We start from the raw sequence: 14281 nt of genomic DNA, 5'->3' as shown, positions 1-14281 counted from the left end.
AAGTCCCTCCTTTGCTAGCTTGTAGGCTAGACTGTGCATTTTCTGAGAAGCAATGGAGCTTCCTTATCTGTCCCTGCAGTACTTTAAAGTCCTATGCAAACATTAGATAAGCAACAACCGTTACTGATCCGCTCATCCTCGGGAGCTGAATGGCTTGCTTTAACTGTGCATGTCAGAAGTCACCTAACTGCGTTTGTTTTATCTTCTCACTATAAAGACATGACTGTAGGGACTGGAAGATTGAGTATAAACTAAAAAATGAAAACGACAACTCCCAGAGCGTGCAAATACAGCTCATTCGCCTCCCAGCAGAAAGCTCAAACAGCCCAAAGTTTCGGGAAACAAAACTTCCCCAGAAGCCCTGCTCTCAGACAGCCTTTCGCAGCACAAAGCAACAAGCATCTTGAGCTAACGTCCCTACTGCCCTGGTCAACGCCGCATCGGCTAACCTGACCCCTAGTTTCACATTCAAAAGAGGGGGGGGGGTTGGATTGGACGTCCCCAGGCCACGCACCAAAGGTGTCAGTGGAAAAGCACCTCTGGGGTTCTTGGCCGCGCTTTGATCTCGCAGCTATGACAGGGAGGGGGGTCAACTAATCCCCATCAAGTGATCCGGTCACATGACGCCAGGGGAGCAGAAGCGGTGTGGGAAGCCACCTCAGGGCGGGCGGGCGGGCGAGCGCAAGGGTTCCCCGGGGCGCTTGGCTTACCTTCGCCTCCCCCAGCTCGGGCTCCTCCTCGTAGTAGCCCTGCCCGGATTCATAGGCAGCGGCGGTGGCGGGCGGCTGGCGAGCTCCCCGCAGCAGCAGAGTGGCAGCCGCCAAATAGCAAGCCAGAGAGAGTAATCCCAGCAAGTGCATCGTGCAGAGAGGGCTGCGGCGGGGCGGAGGGGGGGGGGGCGGAGGACGCGGCGGCGGAGGGAGACAGCGGCCGGGGTGGGCGCCACCGCGGGGTCCCTCCAAGGCCGGCCGCTTCGCGAGGGGTGCGCAGCAGGTCCCTCCCACCCCTCCGCTCGCCCGCCAGGCGCTGGGCTGGACGGCTCGCTTGCTGCCCCCAAGTTTCCTTAGGGTCTGTCAGGGTTTTTGGGAAAAGTGGTGTGTAAAAGAAATGATTTCCCCAGGAAAGCGGACATCCGAGCCGGGCTCCCTCAGGACGCCAGAGAGGCTGCCGGAGTTCCCCGAGCCAAGTGGGGGGTGGAAGTGGAGGGAGGGGGGGGGAGAAGGCTTCCTCGGGGGGGGGGGGACTATCTGCCAGCGAGGAGCGGAGCCGGCAAGGGGCAGCCGCCACGCGGTTTCGCCTCCTCCGGGCTCCCGCGGGTGTCTGCAAGGGGCAGCGGCGACAGCAGGGGCCGGGCAGCAGGAGCCTCTTCGGCGCGTAGAGCGGAGCGACGGCGGCGGCAACAGCAGCCACCGCGGGGAGCGGGCATGGCTCAAGGCGCCCTCTGCCTGCACCTCAGAGACTAGTGGCTGGCGAGGGAAGGAAGAGGGAGGGAGAGCGGGCCGGAGGGCGCCCGGGTCGGTGTCGTCTTCGTGGGCGTCCCCTCCCCTTTCCCTCTCGCAGCTCCCCCCTCCCGCCTTTCTTGACTTCCCCACGAGGAGCTGCCAGCTGCCCAAAAGCCCTGTTCAAAACGGCAGCGGTGCTCCCCCCCACCCTTGCCCCGGCTCCACAGGCGCTACTGGGCGGGCGGGCGCGCGCTTGGTTGTGGCGGCGGTGTCCCGCACGAGGAGCGAGAGGGCCAGCGGCTATCGCGCTTTCCCGCCACGGAGACGTGAGAAGAGCAGCGCCTCCAATTAAGCTGTGCTTCGCCAGGGGTGGTTGGGAGAATAAGTCGGGGGGGAGGGGGGAAGAGTAACACAGTTTGAAACATCTATAAGGGCGATTGTTCTTCGCAACTACGATTAATTCCGCCGTGGTGGAAGAGGCCAGAGAGGTGACTCATGGCGAAGGATGCCCCAAGCTACAAAGACTTCGAGCAGCTTGCCGTAGCTACCTTGGTAAACTATTTGCCGACAGGGCAGGCGGCACATTATGTCCTTCTCAAGTCTTGCAAGTGATAGAAGAGACTGCTGGGATACATTGTGTGCTGATTTCGACTACCTGCGCAGGTAGCACGTGGTGAATTTGTCCAAAGCAGATTTTATAACTAGGTTGTGTTTACAGGGAAAGTTAAGCCTTTGAGAATTTCCAGAAACACTAATAGTATAATAAATTATTTTTAAGAATGAACAGGTGACTCTGCAGCACCTTAAGGAGTATTCAAATTATATTCCAGTATAAACTGTCATGAACAGAGCTACTTCAGGGTTTCATTTCATGTACCATGGTCTATGCTAGAATAAATGTTATTAGTCTTTAAACTGCCGCAAGCCCTTTGTGTTCCTTTTTCCTACAACAGACTAATACTTCTGTCTGCATGGGATTATTATCATGGAACATAGGAGGAAGGCATTCTATGTGGAACTGCCCTTGAAGACAGGTTGCTGGTTGCAGCTATCACAAAATTTTGCTGCTTTCCTATTGGCCAAGTAGGCTACAGAAACACTTCAACTTATTATAATTATCTGCACAATAATTGGGCTTCTGAGCCTGCCCAGTGCAAGGTTATAACCCTCAGTGTACCTTAGAAAGCAGTCCCCACATATGTATTTTTAAGATAAACTGAGCAAACTCTTCTATGTTCTCTTCATTTGTGAAGTTGCTCACCAGGGCATTTTTTTAGCAGGAATGCACAGGAGCACAGTTCCGGCTTGCTTGGTGTAGGGGGTGTGGCGTAGTATGCAAATGAGATCATGCTGGGCTTTTTCTACTGACAAAAAAAAAAGCCCTGGGTAACACCTATGCATGTCTGAGACAAGGCTTAGTGGTGGTACCACTACAGTTACATTTTAGGAAGATTCACTACGCAACGTATATGCTTCAGTGAGACATTTAAAATGATGGTGCTTTTATTATTTTGTACTTTCTTCTTTAATGATGTAGTTTAAGATTCGTTTTACAGTCTTTTGTTTTTGTATAGTGCTTGTGCACTTTTAATGGAAGACAGTTAACACATCTCATAAGTAAATGTTCTGAGTAAATTGGGCCACTGCATAAACACCCCCAAACAGGGTTTGTAAATACATACTAGGTGCACCGTGCAAGATGTCTAGTTATTGTATACTTGTAGATGGTCAACTGGTCTATTAACTAAACATGCACACTAAATGCCAACTAGAAGTGCAAAGAACTTTACAGTTACCACTTTTGGCAGCTGTAATCACCGATGAACTGATCTCTTCATGTCCAACTCAAGCAGCTGTTGAACAGCTTTTCAGCTGCACAGTAGCTCCAGTGGTATAGTTTCATTTCTGCCTGCTTTGCTGCCACTTTTGCTAGGTGAAATTTATTCTCTTCCAGACTCAAGGTGGTTGGGCCAGGTTTAACTTAAATAGCATGGTGAAGTGGAAAACTATGACTCTCTTAAGACTGTGTGAAAATAAGTATGCACAAAATAATAATGATAACATGGATTTAGGCAAACACCAAACAATAAACAGTTGTTTACAGATACCCTTGCATTTGTTTATAAATGACTGACTGGGTTGATCATTGATTTAAATAGTTGGCCTTAGAAGGGTGCATAGTAAGGATAGGTCTGTGGGGAGCAAAACAAGGGATCCCACTGGGCTGTGTGATAACATGCATGCGTGAATTGTGGCTGATTGCACTGTCATGTACTATTTAGGATGTGGAAAGTAAACTGTTGAACCAGGTTAACTGTTCAATGAAAAATTAGGTTCTCTGCTCACAAGCAGTGAGTAAAATAAGAGCCAAACATAAACTTTTCTTTAAAAGGAATTCTTTAATACAGTTGGACAAAGTTTATTAAGAACTATGTTTTGGGGAGATCCATGAATGTTTATGTTTCAAACAATTTTATTGTTTATGTTTATGTTTCAAACAATTTTATTAGTAACATATGGTAAGAAATTGAAATTTCTTACTTCATTAATAATTACTTTTTTAAATCTATCCCATATATTACTTTCTACCCACCCCTCCCCCTGTTACGTGACCCCCGCCAGTGTTATATACTTAAAATCTTAAATATTAAAGGTACCCTTAATAAGAACCAGAATTAATATCCTCCTCCCTCTTGTACTTAGTCATTATCAAAAATTGTCCAATGTCCTTTTAATTTCCACTCTTTTTCTACGTATCTTCTGAACTTTTTCCACTCCATCTTAAATACTTCTAAATCATAGTCTCTTAAAGTCCTTGTTAACTTGTCCATTTCACTCCATGTCATAACTTTTACAATCCAATCCCATTTCTCTGGTATTTTTTCTTGCTTCCACAACTGCGCATACAATATCCTAGCAGCTGAGAGCAAGTACCAAATTATAGTTCTGTCTTCTTTTGGAAATTTTTCCATTTGTAATCCCAAACAGAAAAGTCTCTACAACTTTGTTAAATTCGTATCCCAAGATCTTAGAAATCTCTTGTTGAATCATCTGCCAGTATTTTTTTGCTCTTTCACAAGTCCACCACATATGGTAGAAAGAACCTTCATGTTTTTTTACATTTCCAACATCTATTTGGCATCTTATTGTTCATCTTTGCCAACTTTTTAGGAGTCATATACCATCTGTACATTATCTTAAAACAGTTTTCTTTAATACTCTGACATGTTGAGAGTTTCATAGAGTTCTTCCACAAATATTCCCATGTGTCCATCTGTATTTCTTTATTTACATTAATTGCCCACTTAATCATTTGAGATTTCACTACTTCATCTTCCATAGACCATTTTAAAAGTAACTTATAGATTTTCAAAATTAATTTTTCATTATCTCCAAGCAGGGAGATGCATGAATGTTGTAGCCCTTACCTTGCGGAATGGCTTGCCTGGCAAGGTCAGAAGGGACCCAGTGCTCCTGTCATTTCACAAACTATGTAATACAGAGTTGCTCAAGCATTTCTATAAAGGTGATAGGATTGTATGTTCAGGAAGGGAAAGGGACTGGATTATACCACTGCATTTTATTATACCACATTATCAGTCTTCTGCACATATTGCCCTGTTGTTTCATCATTTTCTACTGATGTAACACTATTTTAATGCACTATATCTTAAATCTGTATTATATATAATATGTTACGCTCATTCAGATTTTGGTTATCCTAGTCCAAGGATGTTCATTAGATGTCTTCTCATATTTGTTATATTGACTTACATAGAGACCCAGTGTGGTGTAGTGGTTAAGTGTGGCAGACTCTAGTCTGGAAAACAGGGTTTGATTCCTCATGCCTCCACATGAAGCCTGCTGAGTGACCTTGGGCCAGTCACAGTTCTCTGATTGTAAGCTGCTTTGAGACTCCTTATGGAAGAAGAAATGAGGGTATAAAAACAACTCTTCTTCTGTGCTTATTAGATATCTCTTTGTATGAACTGTTATCAACAAACTGTGGAATCCATTTTGGTGAACTACAAATAGAGTAAACACATGCGACATACCAAATATCATTTTTTCTTGTAATATTTTCTTGAAAACATGAAGAAGTATAATCTACAAGAAAAATGCAAAGTAATGGCCAGCATATCAAATGTTATTTTATAACAGAAGCTGAACATTGTTCATGAGGGTTTTATCAGTTCTTCTTAAATTTATTTTCAGAGTGTTTGTTTAAACCAGATAAACACAAATCTAAAAAGCATTTCACATTCTATTACAGCTGTTCCTACTACAAGTTAATCTTAAATAGAACAATTTCAAGCAGTTTTCTTAATGAAATCTTGAAGCACTGTTACTAAATTCCAAGTCTCAATCTCTTAATCATGTTTGTGTTGTAATATACAAGATATGTCTATCAAGCTCATTCTTTTGTACTGTCTAGACATAGCTGATATGGCCACATGTTTTGTACAAATGCATAAAGACAGAAAATGATTGTTAAGACAGAGCCATTTCAGAAGCAGGATATATCAATGATAGAAAATGTCAGATGGGCAAAGAAATAAGGAAACATGAGCTGAAAGGGCAGGGGTGAGATGTGAGGAAACACATCAACCATAGTAGTGGCACCATTATTACTGTTCTTTTACATTTGCAAAACATATGGGACCAAATGGTGAAAAAATAAAGCAGTTAAAAGAGTCCCAGATGGTGCAATTCTGCATTTGTTACATTCAAAAGTTTGAGCCTTATTTGAGTTTCATACTGATTATACATAAAACATAACTTATATAGCCTTTGGTTTACTTTGCAGCACAGTTCTTAGAATGCTGTAGAATCCTGTGATATCTTCACACATTTTAAAATCTAATATAAACTTTTGATGAAATGGGTTCTAGTCCACAAAACTTTATGTGAAAGTAAAAAATGTTATCCATGCTCCAAAGTCCTTCCTCTAAAGCAGCTGTTTTCTCCAGAGGATCTGTCGTCTGGAGATAAGTTGTAATTATGACAGACCTCTGGACTCTACCTGGAGGTTGGCAACCCCAGCCCCAATTAATTTTGTCCCCTTTGTTCTATATTTACAATGATGTGTCAAGATTTCCCAAGAGCTTGCTCATATTCTCCACATTTGAAAGTGTGAAAAGAATACTGTAAATACAATGTGCTTGCCATAACTGGTATATACTTATCCTTGATATAGCCAGCAACTAAAATATGACCATTATCAACAATTGATAACTTGATTACAGTACTGCCCTTTGAAGCTGCCCATCCCTACCTTAAGGAAGCCTAAGAACAGCCTTCAAAAGAACCATAATAAACCAGGCCTATATGGGTTTTACTAATCAGAAATGTCAGCTAGTTTAGGATGGTCATTTTAAAGGGATGTGCATTCAGATATTAATCAAAACCAGATTCTGAAACCCAGTATATATTAATTAATGCTTTCCTGTACCTGGCTGTCTGGCTTATAGTTCATAGATTATAGAGAGAAGGAGTGATTTAGCAGAAATTTAATTAACAGGTTTGGTTACTAGCCAGTAGAGTTACACACAGATCTGCCTACTGTTGAGGATTACACTAAAAAGTCTGTTTTTCCAGTGTGCTGTTTTTTCCAAACACATTGCTGACCCACTCTCTTGGGCAGAAGACTTCAAACTAATTCTACATAAGTAGTGGCTGGAATGAAATTTGTGAAGTGCAGTTGAAAGTTATGCACCATTTTGCTCTTGATAAAGTGTGAACTGCCTTAGGGCGGTTCTTCGAGACGTGGTTGAGAGATTGAGGTTGGATTTCTCCGGCGAGTGAAGAGGAACAAGGTGAAGAGATGCCGTTGTTGCCCCACCTCCCCCTTTGAAGGGACTTTCACTCTACCGGTGCTCTTTTGAGCCTTTTCCCTTCTTGTAAGGGTTTGGACTTTATTTCATCTTCTGTCAGAACAGGATTAATTGAACTGAGATATTCTTGCTGGAGCTGGGCTCCATTCATTCTTCTGCACCTTTGATTGTGTTTTGTGAGATATGTTTGAATACAATTTATTGTGATATAAGTGATTTTTGGGCCACACAGTTTTGTATTTTGTTTATTGATCCACTCTCTTGGGCAGAAGACTTCAAACTAATTCTTTGTAAGTAGTGGCTCCCATTTGCTTGACTGCTAATCTGTTTTTTTCCCTAGTGTGTGCCGGCCAGGCACGGGAAGAAACATTTTGCTTGCACACAGTGGTATACAACATATAGATGGGGGAGGAATAAGACAAATGATATTTCCTCACCTGGCAAAGGGCAACATTGCTGCTCAAGTGGCCAACAAATTTGCTACTTGTAGCATGTTGCTGTGCAAGTAGACAGAATTTGCAGATTGCCAAGAACTGGGATAAAAGTCTGCAGTGGTATCCTCTCACTGAATACCAGGCACCATCTGCTCTGAAGCGTTACATGCATGACAATCAGTGACAATAACAGAGAGAGAGAGAGGTAGGCTGTGTTGAAATGTCATATTCAGTTACCAATACCATTAAACCTGAATGTGCTTGAATCTAAAAACTCTTTGTGTGGATGTATACTCCTCTCCTCCGTCCTTCTCTCTCCCTTCTTGCACAAAATGTGATAAAGGAATCCTGGTTTAGAGCTAACACAGCAACAAACAATTAAGCCATGTACCTACATTGTCTTCACAGTTAACTAACAAGCTGTGTATCTATATTGTCTTGTGCTGTACACTTGGAAGTGAGAGGAGCAGAGGTCTAATGTGTGAGCTTAGTGTCAGCTGGATGTGATATCTGATTGCAGCCTTTGGGCCAATGCAAACAAGATGCAAGAACTCAGTGATGAAAAACCTGAGATTTTCCTTAAAAACAGCTGCTGGGGGTAGGAGGGGTTGTGGTAGAAACCTATTCCAGAAGATAAAATGCCTACCACCCATCACTGTTAATTTAGAGGGAAAAAAGACAGGCAACCTTTTTTTAGCTAATTAAAATATGGGCCTAAATTAGATATGATAGGGGAGAGGGGGCAATTACATGTAATTAAGTGTCTAGCTGTTCACCTATAAAGTAGTGTGAATGAGGGAGGGGGAGAGATAGAGCATATCAGTAAGGGAAAGTAAGCCCTGCCTTTTCTCATATCTTACCTGCTGCAGTCTGATTGTTTCAGTAATTTTCTCTGATATTTGAGTGCTGAACACACTGAAATAACATTTAAGAAGGAGCAAAGTTTACCCATAAATCTGTTGATTAAAATATATATTCTCACCTCCCTGCCTTCTTTACATGTCAGTGGGCATGCATGAGTGTGAGCAGGGCACAGCTCCACCAAGCATCAGCCAGGCATCTCTGTCAGTCTGACCATGGTAAAACATAGTAAAAATACCTGGAGGAAGGTGGGAAGAAAGTAGAGGCATGGCTGAAAGAAGAAACAAGCACTTACTGGGAAATTCTTCTCTGCTGACCCATTGAGGGAGTGCTGGACTGAGAGGAGTCACATCAGCTCTCAGTTGGGGGGCAACCACTGAATAAAATAAGAAAAAGAACTGTGAGGAAAGAGTTAGTGCGGAATAAAGCTGGCTCACCCTGAGCACCCACGGAGAGACAAAGGAGGTGATACAACAAGGATTCCCCTTTGTATTATTATATTATTTGTGCCATCTAATTGCTTTCTTGGGTTGCTGAATTGTTTATAAAATGGGGCTGTTTTTTCCTATCAGTTTACAGTTTGGCAGAGTGGATGGGTTGGATAAGGGGTAATTTCATCCAGATTAGAAAGAGAAAAATAGTTACAGTTAAAAATGTGTTTTCCATTGAAACCAATGGAAACAAAAAGAATCATTGAAACAATATTAATAACTAATATAAATTAAGAAAACAAACTGAAAATGAAACAAGATAATATTTCTACAATTTGAACTGCATAACGTTGGTTGGCCCTTGATAAATATGATCAGATGTAGGCAACTGCTTCTGATATATCTGTCATGGAGTTTGCCAAAGATTCTATTTTATTGGCCAATATACAGTTGACTTTTGTGACATCGGAAAATATCCACAGACATAGGCGTTCCCTAGTGAAGTAAGAATCACTGTACAAGTCTTGGTATGCTTCTTGAATAGTTGGTTTCATTTCCTGAAAGCCAGTTAAATTTTTTACATAGTGCTGGAGTTTAGAATCAAAATTCCTGAATAAAAGCAATAAAACTAAAGCTTGAAGTATTAGTTCTTTTTGCTGAAAAGATATGCACAATCTCTGCAGCCCATAATCAGATCCATACAGTTATAAATAACTCCAGATTCCTCAGGAAAATATTTTAAGTCAATGTAACAACACACATTCTCCCAGAACATTTTACTATTATCCAAACATACAAATTACTGATCTGAAGATTATTTTCCTGCTAGTATTCATACTATATGAAAATCAGGACACTGGAGATACCCATTCAATGATTAAACAAAAACCCCCTACATCCAAGCAGCTGCTTATTTTGTTGCCAACTGCCTGGAGGAAAAAAAAATGTCCTGGCACTTTAATAGAGACTTAATGGGATGTTATTTACCAGAGGTTGTTATTTATTTCCATGCCATGAAAAGCTTCTGCTGACATTTCCACACATGAAGCCTCAAAATAATTGGGCGTTTTTCTTCAGGCCTTCTAACAATACTTGTTCTCTCATTCTCTTCCTGTTGTACAAACAGCCGCTGTTGCATTGGTTGGTCATAAAGCAGTATTTAAATATAGTTTTGTTTGGACCTTTTCATATTTATACGTTTCAGTTTCAAGAGCACCATCTTGTACTCTTTTTCATTTTCCACTTCTTAGTTCTTAATGAAATTATTTGCTGGTTAAATGTCTCCCTTCCATATTTTCTTGACAATTTATTGTGCTAGATTTTACTAGCTAAATTTTGGAGTCATGTATTCATCAGACTTCAAAGATTGCTTTCATGTCCCTGGACTTATGTTGGGATTTTCCGTTGTGCATGTGACAGGCCTAACACATGAACTGATTTGGCAAACACAGATCAGGAGGCGGGAAATGTCCTGTCACATTAATAGAGGCTTAATATATAAAAATGAGCAGTTGAAGTTTTTCATAGTATGAAGTTGAATACCATCATCTGACGATTGCTGCAGATCAAACTGATATTGAAGGGAGAGCTACAGAGAGCAGTTTAAAAGCAGGCAACCATGTGCATGCACAAAAGAAAACCGTCTGGTTAGATTTTTGCCTTCTGTTTTATTAGCCACAGTTATCCCAAAGAGAAGCAACTTTTAAACCTGAATGATGGTTCGTCTCTTCTATCATGAGAACTGCTGTTCAGAGAACAGCACATGTATAGTTTTTTCTGTGCATCTGTATTCCAGCTTCAGGTCCCAGCATTGGTTACTGTTGTCTGGTTCTGTTCTTGGACAACACCCTTTTTTATTAGTCAATATTTTAGTAGCCAGTATTTAGTAGGAAGATACTGAGTATTAAAAATCATTGTTATCCTAAAAGAATATGCAATGCAGAGGCAGATCTGAAAAGGAACAAATAAGATGTCATTCTTACAGAAAGAATTCATCAGAGATTAAGTTTTAGGTTTTTTTAAAAAAAGAGAAGAAGCAAGTTCATACAGATTACTAATGAAGCCACTCCTTACACTTCAATAAAGATGTAATGAGCTAATGCTTTGACTACTGTATTGTGGATCATGGACAAAATACAAAAGGAATGGCAGGAAATTAGCTAACCTTCTGTAAAAGAAAACATGAAATCCTATACAAACTGTGCCAAAGCCACTCAGTAGATTGTCATAACCTGTATAAACACTATCAGTTAAACATACTGTTAAATATATAGATTTATTAGAACAAAAAATGGGTCCCATTTAATGTTTCTTAAATCCATTTTTCATGCTTGATCTTATTGTTCATGTGTCAGAAACATACTAGTTAGTCTGGGTCACCAAGCCTGACTCAGCTCTAGGGTTCCCCATCCATCTCTGGTCCAGGCCACAGTGGCTGTGCTGCCTGGGGGCCACTCTGGGCTTGGAGCAGTCCCTAGACTCCGCTCCCACCATGGCCAAGCCTGGAACAGCTGGTGGACACTGCTGTGGATAGGCCCAGAGTGGCTCCCAGACAGTGCTGCAGCCTGGAGTGGCTCCTGGATATCACCACAACCTGGAGTGTTCCTAGACTAGTCCAGTCCTGGAAAGGCTCCTGGACTCTGCAGCTGCCATGTCTGCAGAACCAAGGTAAGTACACCTCTGTATCAGCTGGCCTTTCCCACATATTAAACTTTTAGTAAAGGAGTAGGACATTTTTATCCAGACTCATTGGGAACCCAAAATATCAAATGCATAGCTGGATTAGCCAATATGCTAAATCTGTTATTAGGATTGCTAGGTCCATCTCAGGAAATATCTGGGGACTTTGGAAGTGGAGCCAGGCGACTTTGGGGGTGGAGCCAGGAGCAAGGTTGTGACAAGAACGTTTGAACTCCAAAGGGAGTTCTAACCATCACATTTAAAAGGGACCACATTCCTTTTAAATACCTTCCCTTCATTGAAAATAATGGAGGATGGGGGCACCTTATTTTGGGGCTCATAGAATTGGATCCCCCTGGTCCAATCATTTTAAAACTTTTTTGAGCAGAGACACCAGATGCTATGCTGAAAATACCTCAAAAATAGCTTCCCCAGAGCCCCAGATACAGCAGGGGGAGGGCCTCGAAAACAGGGGATCCTCTGCCCCCAACTGGGGATTGGTAACCCTATCAGCTATATAATAGAAGAAGAAGAAAAGAAGAGATTGGATTTATACCACACCCTTCACTTGGAGTCTCAGAGCAGCTTATAGCCTCCTTTACCTTCCCCTCCCCACAACAAACATCCTGTGAGGTAGGTAGGGCTGAGAGAGCTCTGACAGAAACTGCTCTTGAAAGAAACAGGTCTGAGAGAGTTATGACTGACCCAGGGGCATACCAGCAGGTGCAGGTGGAGGAATGGGGAATCAAACTCGGTTCTCCAATGCACTTACACTACACCAAACTGGCTCTCACCAAGAGCCTTGACTAAACTGGGGGTTCTTCTGTTGTGTAATTATGTCTTAATGGGTCTTCTTTTACATACACTTTTAGTTAAAAATACCAACATAAAATTAAAACATACAGAATGAGTTTCTCATTTTATTTAATTCCAGATGGGCAGCCATGTTTGTTTCCAGCACCAAAATTAAATGGGAATCTAGTAGCTCTTTAATGACTAATATAATAGAATCCAGTGTAATCTTTATAGGATAAATGAAGTATACTTCATTAGGCAGATTTATTTATACTCAGAGCTGAAAACATCAGAATGGAAGAGGGGATATGTTAAAAAAAGAACATTCTAAAAGAAAATCCAATCAAAACAAATCAGTCCTCTCTGAGTGGATTAAGACCTCTTCCCACTGTTGATAAATGGTAAAAGATATAAAATATAGAGATTTAGCAGAACTAATTAACATTTGTAAGGGGTGGGATATGCTAAGATATTAGCACCGAGTGAGAAATCCCAGATCTTTCTTCAGACCTCCTTATTGAGGAGCCTTATTCAGCACTTTTAGGGCGCATTCACACTACACTTCTTGTTGTTCAGTCACATAGTCGAGTCTGACTCTTTGCGACCCCATTGACCAAGTCATCCCAGGCCCTCCTGTCTTCCGCCACCCTCCGAAGTCTGGCCAAATTCATGTTATATCAGTAACACTGTCTAACTAATGCGTTTTACATCCGGGATTTTTACTGTGTAAGAATAGCAAAAATCCAGATGTAAAACACATTAGTTAGTGTAGTATGAATGCACCCTTATACTGGGATTCTCTCTTTGGAGAACAATGACTTTTATTACATCAGTATTAAAATTGTTTCTGAATATTGCTATTTTATTGTCAGAAGTGAGTTAGTTTATTCCTATCAATAGGAGCTCACCTATTTGTCAAGTGTAGAGAGCAGATAGGATTGCAGACATATGATGAAACACTTTATTATTTGTTTGTTTGTTTGTTCGATTTATATCTTGCCCTCCCCGCCAAAGCAGGCTCGGGGTGGCTGGGGGATATACTGGAGGATGAGACCAAGATAAGTAGCTGATGGTATTAGGCTCTGTGGTTGCATTGCTTGAACATTTATGAAGGCAAAAGTTTTTTTCAGAGCAGTTTTCCATTTTGAAAAAAAAAATTCCTTTTTTCTATTAATTAAATAAAGTGTTAACATAGAAGGTCCTATGTTACTTAAGAGAAAAGGAAAAGCTAGTCTGAAATATGATGGGAGGGCTAGCCTCATGGCTCAACCAGTGTTTGATAACTTAACAAGCAGTTCTCATTCAAACTGGAAAGGTGACTGGTCCTCTGAATGGTTTCTTTTTATATCTGTCTTCACCCATCTGTTTACTTTAAATTAAACTAAATTTACATATAGATGATCATTATTCAGTCTATTGTCACTGGAGGTAAGACCTGCATCCATTAAACAGTGTAGTGTTTGAGGTATTATGCAAAGACAACATTGTCACCTAGGTTTGTTTCAGGGACTAGTTCAAGAGTTTGTGTCTCTGTTAGGTTGTCCTGACAGAGGTTGTTTTAAGTTAAGAGGCTGTCTGGTAAGCAAGGAAATATCTGCCACCCAAGACTTGTGTGAGAGAAATATCATTATCCAGGAAATACTGTGTAAAGTACCAGACTTGGAGACGAGCGTAGGGCAACATAGTTTATTCCATGGTACTATACAAGATGGAGAGAGAGAGCACGCGGGCCGGCTCCCGCATATATACAGTTGCCGGACTATTCTCCCTGCTGGCCGGTCCAATGCCGGCCAGCCGTATTTCCC

The 14281-nt window shown here is 41.6% G+C and overlaps 1 protein-coding gene across 2 annotated transcripts in view; it reads right to left on the bottom strand.

Annotated features, from left to right (window-relative positions):
• Positions 1-863, bottom strand: part of VEGFC (vascular endothelial growth factor C) — a 71046-nt gene extending 70183 nt beyond the window's left edge. For both annotated transcript variants that reach the window (XM_060246500.1, XM_060246501.1), the window contains exon 1: positions 711-863. In XM_060246500.1, the coding sequence (XP_060102483.1) occupies positions 711-860 (150 nt within the window). In that variant the 5' untranslated portion in view covers positions 861-863. The remainder of the gene's footprint in view (positions 1-710) is intronic.
• Positions 864-14281: the final 13418 nt, after the last annotated feature.

This window comes from Heteronotia binoei, chromosome 9 (genome assembly GCF_032191835.1).
Source record: "Heteronotia binoei isolate CCM8104 ecotype False Entrance Well chromosome 9, APGP_CSIRO_Hbin_v1, whole genome shotgun sequence".
Taxonomy (NCBI): domain Eukaryota; kingdom Metazoa; phylum Chordata; class Lepidosauria; order Squamata; family Gekkonidae; genus Heteronotia; species Heteronotia binoei.
Note: the sequence above shows the minus strand (reverse complement) of the source record. Positions and strands in the feature narration are given on the sequence as shown.